This window comes from Melozone crissalis, unplaced genomic scaffold (assembly GCF_028551555.1).
Source record: "Melozone crissalis strain CALT ecotype California unplaced genomic scaffold, PUWL_Pcris_2 ptg000023l_1, whole genome shotgun sequence".
In the NCBI taxonomy this organism is placed as follows: domain Eukaryota; kingdom Metazoa; phylum Chordata; class Aves; order Passeriformes; family Passerellidae; genus Melozone; species Melozone crissalis.
In genome coordinates, this window is record NW_026535801.1 from 40,029,396 (window position 1) to 40,038,482 (window position 9,087).

Here is a 9,087-nt window from a genome sequence, read left to right on the forward strand (position 1 = left end):
ATGAGCTTAACACAAATGAGATAGTGGAGAGCCCAATGGGTACCAGGTATGGGAGGGGCCCCGGGACCACAGCCAACCACAACCCCCAAAGAGGAGAAGCTTCTGGAATGCTAGGTGGAGTGGGGGGGGTGATTGACTTGGCCCAGGGAGGAGAAAAAGCATACATGTAAGGGAAAAAGGGGAGGAGGAATTGCATAACCTAACAGATTGACAATAGAACTGGCAGGGCTGTGGCGGGAAAACTGAGGAGGGCAGAACCACCCTACACAACATGGGGGGGAGCGGGTACATAAAATGGGGGAGGAATTAAAATGAACTTAATGAACACACTACAACACAGCTTTGTATTGCTCCCATCCTCTCATAAATGGTGCTGTGCCATTCTGGTTCCCTGGGCAAGCTGCTGCTCTTTTGCTGCACCTTTCCCCTCCCATAAATCTAAAATAATTTTCAATTCTTTGTTGTTGAGCAGGTCTGTGTTAAGCCAAGCGAAAAAGAAAATCCCTCTGCTGCTGCCTGGTTTTGAGAGCGTTGAGGTGTCTGAGGAGTGCAGTGGCCCCTTCTCTGACCTGGTAAATGTTTTGTTGGGAGTTGTTCAGCAGGGAGTGAAAGGTCAGCTGGGATTTTTGATCTGATTGACCTGCACTGGTTTCGTATTAAGGATGATAAACTCTGCTGGGTTAGCAATATCAAAAGACTCAGCTTGGTTTTGCCACTTCCTGCATTGTAAATTTAGAGTTCTAAGAATTTCTTTGAAATAATTAATTTTTTAAGTTGTTATCTAGGAATTTGAGTTCTAGGAATTTCTTTGAAATAATTAATTTTTTAAGTTGCCCTCTACATAATTCAAAAGAAATTGGTAGGTGTGGGATGGTTTTATTCTAGAAATTACCACAGGGTGGGTTTGTGAGCTTGGAGCTCCTTCCCACAGCGCACTCAGTGTGGTTTTGTGTGGACAGATGGAGAATTCCCAGCTGGATGCAAAGATCAGTGGAATGGAGGTGAAGGTGGGACAGAAACGAGATTCAATCTTGGTACAGAGTGAAGCCAGAAGTGATGGCAAGGACAAGCCCAGCAACGTGCAAGCAACACCTGCCAAGGTAAATGTTCCCAGAGAGGGGTCCTGCAATCTAATCCAGGCTCTTCAGGGCAAAATCAGCACTTTGGGGATGCTGAAATATTTTTCTTTCCAGCTTGGGCTGCCCAGCAGAGTCAGTTAACATTCCTGTCAGAATTCTCTGTGCTGGTTGTGACAGATTGGGGTTTTGCTGGGCTCTGGGGTTGGCAGATCCCTCACAGAGATAGGCCATGCCCTTCAGAAATTCCTGATTTCCAGTTCCTCTCTTGTTCCTAACCCAGGATTTGGTGGTTTTTTATCTTTCTGCAGTTAAAACTAGAATTTCCATCTCCTAAGACAACAAGTGAGACGCTTCTGGAAGAGGAGAAATCTGTTGATTTTGTGTTTATTCCTCCAGAAACAAAACCAAGAATATTGACAGAACATCAGAAGGAAGTGCTTAGGTCAAAGAGGTCTGTCATTTATTGTTTTAAACTTCATGTGGAATGTCTTTCCTTGAGTAGCTGAGCTTGACTTAACTTCAGTTCCTGTTCTCACAGCACCCCAGGCCATTGAGTCTTGTTCTTCCATACCAGCTATGGAGTTTAAAGCTAAGAGAGTTCCTTGCTTTGCTGTTTTAAAGCAACCAAATTATCCTTGCAATGGCATTTCCTCTTCTGGTTAAATACACTCTCTCTAGTCTGTTTGGAGTCCAGATTTTTACTTTGTGACTCAGAGTGTGAAATAAAAGATGTCATTTTTCATAAATCGTGGAAATGAAAGGATTGGGTAAAACAATCTGAGGAAGGGATTTCTTGAGTCACAGCAGGTCAGGAATTAGGGTATTCCCAAGACTCACCTTGATTGCAGAAGAACCTTTGGAATGATCTCTTTTAATGAGAGAAGATAATGTTGGTGTGTTTCTGTGCTTGGGCAGCAGCAGCAGTGTAAGCAGGACGTGAGGCAGGAACTGCTCTGGGCTGTGGTGAATTCTTTGCAGAGAGGGAATCCCAATCACAGCTTTTATTCCCCAAAAATAAAGATTTCGTGCAGCTGATAAGAATGGCCTTGAAATAAGGAGATAATAAATTCCCATTCCTGGTGTTGTTCCAGAGCTGACATTCCTGCCATGTACAACAACTTGGATGCTTCCCAGGACACCAGCTCGTTCTCCCAGTACAGCCAGAGCCAGGAGGATTCTCTGTGAGTACAAATGCCCAGCTGTGGTTGTTGAAGGGTTCTCCTTTGGCAGCAGCACTGATTTCAGTCATTCTCTTCTAGGGAAATGCCACCTGCAGTAGAAACTGCCAAAGAAGACCCTGCAAACCAACCTCAGGTAATTTCCCATTGTCTGATGGTCACTAAAATCAGTTTCTACCAAATGTGACAGGTTTTGTGATTTGTTCTCCGTTCTCAACACCAAGTGAGAGAATTTTAACACCATTGCAGTGCCGTGTTCTGCTTTATGTAATTTATTCCTTTAGGATTAATTAGAGTATCATTGAGGCCAAATCATTGTGTATTTGATGTTAGGATGGGAGGATTTATGTGAGCAGTTTCTGATCCCCCACGTGCCTCTGCTGCCACAGTATTTCATTGGGGTAAAGGTTGTAAATCCTGAATTCCTTCTGGGGCGGACTTGCCTGAACAGCTGCTGTGCTAACAGCCACTCAGAGCAGGTGAAATACAGCAAAACTTCAAGCATTTTTGTGGTTATTTGTTTTGGGATTAAATGGCTTTTTAAAGTGTCTTTTATAGCTGTCAAAACACACATAATAAATCATGTGGTGGTTAGAAAAACCTTGTGGGTGTGTTGTTTTCTATTGCACCAGAACTGCAGTTGATTATTGTATAATATTCATTGGGCAGGTACAACTGTTCCATTTGATTCCTGGGACAAACCTTTTGCTGTTGATGTTTTTGGGACAGGAGGAGCACGTGGGGAGTGAAGGATCTCACTCAGAGGAGAGCCCAGCCTGCACCAGCGAGGAGGAGACCAAAAACGAGATAGCAGAGATGATCCCAGAGGAAACCTCCATTGGAGAAGATATGGAGACAAGCTCTGTGGAAGCAGCTCCTCAGGAGGCCTCAGCAGGGAAGGAGGACACCCCAGATGTCACCAGCAGCTCAGCAGGAAAGGAGGACACCTCAAATGTCACCAGCTGCTCAGCGGGGAAGGAGGACACCTCAGATGGACACCTGGATGCCAGCAGCTCAGCAGGGAAGGAGGACACTTTAGATGTCACCAACAGCTCAGCAGGGAAGGAGGACACTTTAGATGTCACCAACAGCTCAGCAAGGAAGGAGGACACTTTAGATGTCACCAACAGCTCAGCAGAGAAGATGGACACCTCAGATGTTATCAGCAGCTCAGCAGGGAAGGAGGACACCCCAGATGTCACCAACAGCTCAGCAGGAAAGGAGGACACCCCAGATGTCACCAGCAGATCAGCAGGGAAGGAGGACACCCCAGATGTCACCAGCAGCTCAGCCTCCAGTGACATTGTCTCTGGCACGCCCCAGCCCGTGAGCCGGCGCCAGTCCTTCATCACGCTGGAGAAGTTCGGGGCTGCAGAGAGCAGCCCCTTCAGCCCAGCCCCGCTGGGCTCTGTGTCAGAGCTGCCTGGGAGCCCTCCTGAGGCAGCCACACGGGAGAGCAGCAGTGACAGCAGGGCCGGAGCTAAGGCAGAGAAATCTGGGGAGGAGGGCAGAAACCCCCCAAAAGCCGAGGCCGCCGCGCCTGCCCGCAGGGTGACGCGCCGGCAGAGCAGGATGGAGCTGCAGGGCAGCAAAGCCAAACTCCAGGGCAGGCCAGGGGAGCCCCCGGCCCCTGAGAGCCTGGAGAGCAGTGCTGAGCTGGGCTCTGCAGTGGGGGACGTGGAGCACATCCTGCTCAGCCACTCGCAGGCGCTGCTCTCCACCGAGGCCGACATCCAGAGCGCCGAGGGCGCCATCGCCGAGATGGACAAGGCCCGGGGGCAGGACACGGACTCGAAGGAAAACACCCCCCCAGAGAGCAGCAGCTGCCCTGAGCCGCCCCCAGGGGAGGACAGCCAGGGGCCACAGGCGTCCCCGCAGCAGAAGCAGCTCAGACGCTCCTCCAGGAGACGCTCGGAGCCCGCGGAGAGCTCCTCGGGCAGCCAGGACAGGGAGGATGGGCCCCCCAAGAGAGACAGGAGGAAAGAGGAGGAGAAAGCTGGCCAGAAGAAGCTGTCCCAGGGGAAAGGTGATGGATCCCAGAAGCAGAAAGGAGTTCCCGGGAAAACCATGGAGAACACAAAAGAGAGCAGCCAGCCCGAGAGAGTGGCAGAGGAGTGGGGCTCCAAGGACTCCCCTGCTCTCAGGGGGCTGGAGGAGGAGGCTGGCAGGGCTGGCAGGAGGGCAGAGGAGGCCCCCAGGGCAGAGGGGGAAGGCTCAGCAGGGCCGAAGGTGGAGCGGCCACGGTACCACACCAGGAGATCCTCCCAAGGGCTGCTGGCCAGCATAGAAAACTCTGAGGCTGACAGCTCTGAGGGCAAGGAGGAGAGCACAAAGAAGAAAAAACCTCTGAAAGTGAGAGGCAGAAGCAATTCTCTGGAAGGGAAATTGAAAGAGGGACAGGCAGGCAGCCAGAGCCCTGAGGCACCTGCCCAGGGAAGCGACACCAAGAGTGCCCTGGAGGCCAGTAAAGGTGAGCCTGAGCTGGGCACAGGGGCCGCAGTGCCAGCTGAGCCTGGTGGCCTGGAAAAGCAGGAAATTGCTGCAGAGGCTGAGGGCTCTGGCAGCTCTGAGAGTCCAGGAGCTCTGCGGGACACCAGCGTGGAGCCCAACAAGGCTGATGCATCCATGGAGTCCCTGGGCAGCCCCTGTGAGCCTGAGCAGGATGGGAGAGCAGCAGAGGAGAGGCAGAGCAGCTCGGGGGACTGTGCCCCAGGTGCTGAGCCCTCCTCTGTGCAGAGCCCCGAGTGCCACAACAAGAGGAGCAAAAGGGTGAAAAAAATCAAGAGCTGCGATTGCTGCTTCAAAAAGCCAAAGCAGCAGGTGCCTGAATCGAAGCTCTCTGAGTCTAAAATGGAGAAAGCTGAGCTGGAGGAGCCTGAGAGCACCCAGACCCCAGCTGATACCCCAGCCCAGAATGTTTCTGGTGCCTCAGATTTGGAGGAGAGCTTGGCCCTGGCTCCCTGTGGAATGAGCACTCCACTGCACCCTCCTGAGGAACCCAGCACCTTCAGCCTGGACAGGCAGGAGATGGACGTGGAGAACCTGCAGGGAAGCAGTGTGGGGGTGGAGGAGCAGAATCCAGAGGATCCAGAGGCTTCAGCAGCTGAAACCACCGAGTCCATGGAGGAAATAAAGGAACCTGCTGAGCAGAAGGAGCAAACAGAGCAGGTTCTGCCTGAGAGCGTTCCTGAAGAGCCCAGGGAGAGCTGCCTGGACTCAGGGGAGCAGGGGGAAGAACCAGCAGCTGCAGAAAAGGAGGAAATAAAGGAGAATGGAGAGCTGGAGCCTGAGGAGCTGAGTGCTGACAGCAAACCTGAGGAAAAAGAGGTGAAGGAGCTGGAAGGAAATGAGGAGGATAAAGGAGAAGCTGAGAACTCTGCTGGGGAAACTCGTGTTGGTGCAGATCAAGAGATGAAGGAGGAATTGGAGGAGAAGGAAATCAAAGTGCCTGAGAGCGTGGCCGTGGCAGAGCCGAGCGTGGATTCCCCCCTGAAGGGGGCAGGGGCTGCCCCAGGGCAGGTGGCTGAGAGCCCCACCAGCCTCCAGGCCCGCTGCACGTGGTCCCCCTCAGCCTCCCCCTCCACCAGCATCCTCAAGAGAGGGGTCAAGAGGAGCCAGGAGGACGATTCCCTGTCCCCTGCCAACAAGGTACGCCCTGGGAACTGGGTGCTGCTCCATGGGGAACTGAAATCACTCCAAATCTGTTAAATAACTGGTGACTGGTGTGAACGATCTTACAGGAATGGTGAGGTTTGGGTTTGGAATGTGCCAGATTTGCATTGTGAGGGTTTTATTTTGAACCAGAGCACCCTGGATCACTGCACAGCCAGGAGCAGCACGCTCAGGGTTGTACACAGAGATTCCTGAGGGAATCCTCAGTCTGTCCTTGCTGAAACATTCCCTGGGTCGTTCAAGAACTTCAGTGATTCCAAGCTGATTATTTTTGTCTCCTCAGAGTGACTTCCCCAGGCTGTGCTGGGTTGAGTTCCCACTCTGAAACCTCCCTCTCTCTCCTCAGATCCGTCGAGTCTCTTTTGCCAACCCCATTTTCCAGGAGGGCCTGGCAGACGACATCGACAGGAGGAGTCCTGTCATCAGATCCCATTCCTCACCCTCCTCCAGGAGCCTTAAAATCCTCTCCAACATGCAGGTCAGGGTAAATCCTGTACAATATTCTGTGTGTCCCAAGTATTTGTGTATTTATCATGAACAGCATGGCTTTGGTGCATGTTTGTAATCACTTACACACAGTTGTAAGGGCTGAGGAGCAGAAGTGTAAGAAACAAAACTGCCTTAGCCGGACTCATTCTGTTACTGTGAACTCTGAGGTTTCAGGGGCTAAAATCTCACTATTAACTGAATTCCTGCTGTTAACTGAATTCCTACCATTGACTCAATTCCTACCACCCTGAGATGTTTTTTTCCTCTTTTTCTATCCAGCACATTACCACTCCAACCAAAGGATTTCTGTCCCCAGGATCTCGTACCCTTAAATTTAAGAGCTCAAAGAAGTGTTTAGTAAGAAGTGCTTTAGTTCATGTTTCCCTTCTATTTTTTTTCCCTGTTTTCAGTGGGTGACAGTGAATTTAATGCTCTGCCTGTGTTGTCCCAGATCACAGAGATGGCCAAGGAGTCCCTGCCGTGCCTCTCGGAGTTTGTGTACCCTGCCCTGGCCGGCTGCAAAGCCCCTGTGGATGTCATTTTACCTCAGATCACATCCAACATCTGGTCAGTGGCTCCTTGCTTTTGGAGGTGATTTCAGTAAAGACTGAGCTCTTACTGAGCCTAAGTTTTAGCCAGAATTCTTTAAAGGGATTGGGGTTGGTTGGGTGAGGAAGAGACTTGAATATTTTGACGTTCTTCAACTTTTTTGGTGACGGAAAAGCTCCCCAGGTTTGGGGAGTTAGTGCAGGGCCAGGAGTTGGATTGCTGATCCTGTGGCTCCCTCCAGCTGGGGATATTCCCTGACTGTGCACCAATAACCCATTTTCCTTCCCCTGCTGCAGTGCCAGGGGCCTGGGGCAGCTCATCCGAGCCAAGAACATCAAGACCGTGGGAGACCTGAGCACTCTGACAGCCCTGGAGATCAAAACCCTCCCCATCCGCTCCCCCAAGGTCTCCAATGTCAAAAGAGCTCTGAAGGGATACCATGAGCAGCAGGTAAAGTGGGATTTCAGCACCCTGGGAGCCAAAATTGATCCCATTCCCTGTAACAGGAATGGTGCCTTTTTCCTTCATTAAAAACAGCACTGTAAAACCTAATCCTTGCCTGCCTCAGTACCATGAATTCAAGATGTTAAACTGTTATTATTAACAGGAAAAGTGATTGGATTTATTATGATATTTAAAATTTATTGAGATTTACAATTTATTTATTACTCACCATGTAATTTAATTCTTTTTTCAATCTGAAAATGTTTTCTCTCCCCCAAACACGCCCAGGTGAAATCTCGGGTGTTGGAGGAAAGCGCAGTGCTCGAAGATGCTGAGAAGCCTGGGAATGATGTGGAGGAGAAATCTCTGAGTGGAGATGAGGAAAAACTTGCAGCAGGTACCTGCTGGTGGCTTTTTGCTTTGGATTTGGAGGGTTCTGCTGTCCTGGTGGTGGTAGCGTTCAGAAACACACGATCACGGGGGATTACATGCGGTGCTTTTTATTAAGAGCTCTGGGAATCGGGGTGTATTCAACCCAAACCTGACTCTGACCACACATCCCAAATGATCATGTTTTATACTCTATCGTTACATAACTTTCATGTTAATTATTAAACTTATATTGTTCTATTGTATACATAAATTTAGCCCCTCTCTGAATTTCCAACATAGTTTCTCACTATTCTTCTTATGGTTATATAATAATTACATTTAATTACTAAGCAATCATCACATCTAACAATTATATAATTTATCATACTGCTTACGCAGGTGCAGTTGATCTGGGAAAGCGCAAAGCCGAACATTTTAGATTCCATCTTTAACTTTTTCCAGAGTTCCACTATCAGTGGAGAGAATTATTTTGGGTTTAGGTTTATTCTAACCCTGAGGAAGGGCAGGGTGCAGTGCCTTTCTGGGAATGTTTCCCCTGGAATAAATGCACTGCAGGCTGCTCAGAGATGTGATTTTGTACAAAACCAGCTGGAATTGTGCTCGGATTTCCCTGCATTGTCTCCTTTCCCTCCCTGCAGATCTGGTGGACGCAGGCAGCAGCAGCACCAGCAGCACCAGCAGCAGCACCAGTGGCAGCAGCAGCAGCACCGGCAGCAGCAGCAGCGGCAGCAGCGGCAGCAGCGGCAGCGAGCCGCCCGCCGTGGATCTGCCGGGGCAGGTGCAGGCTCTGGCAGCCCAGCTGAGCTCCGAGGGGCTCGGGGCCTACTCGGGCCGGCAGCTGCTGGAGATGCAGGAGAAGCTGCTGGGGATGGCCGCGAGCATCGCCCGGAGCCTGCGGGGCCGCTGGCACTGCCCCCCCCACGCGGGCACCCCCGAGTAGCCGCGCCCGCCCGGGAGGGGCTCGGTGCCGCACGGGGCTCCTCGCTGCTCACCTGCTGCTGCTTTGGGGCTGGAGGAGAGTTTCTTAACATCTTCGTGGATTTATTAGCTTTTTTTTTCCTCTTTTATTTCTTTTCCTTTCCTTTTTTTTTTTCTTTTTTTTTTCCTTTTTTTTTTCCTTTTTTTTCCTTTTTTTTTTCCTTTTTTGTTTCCTCTTTGTTTCCTTTTTGTTTTCCCCCCTTTTTTTCCCCCTTTTTTTCCCTTCCTTTTTTCCCCTTCCTTTTTTTCCCCTTCCTTTTTGTCCCCTTCCTTTTTTTTCCCCTTCCTTTTTTTTCCCTTCCTTT

General features: G+C 50.4%; 1 protein-coding gene across 1 annotated transcript in view; it reads left to right on the forward strand.

Moving 5' to 3' along the window:
- RIF1 (replication timing regulatory factor 1) overlaps positions 1-8,744 on the forward strand; it is a 47,929-nt gene extending 39,185 nt beyond the window's left edge. The window contains 14 exon segments of the mRNA XM_054278411.1: positions 473-572; positions 960-1,100; positions 1,388-1,530; positions 2,171-2,260; positions 2,339-2,393; positions 2,987-3,211; positions 3,401-5,905; positions 6,276-6,407; positions 6,698-6,775; positions 6,870-6,985; positions 7,264-7,417; positions 7,700-7,808; positions 8,443-8,469; positions 8,548-8,744. Coding sequence (XP_054134386.1) covers positions 473-572; positions 960-1,100; positions 1,388-1,530; positions 2,171-2,260; positions 2,339-2,393; positions 2,987-3,211; positions 3,401-5,905; positions 6,276-6,407; positions 6,698-6,775; positions 6,870-6,985; positions 7,264-7,417; positions 7,700-7,808; positions 8,443-8,469; positions 8,548-8,744 — 4,072 coding nt within the window.
- Positions 8,745-9,087: the final 343 nt, after the last annotated feature.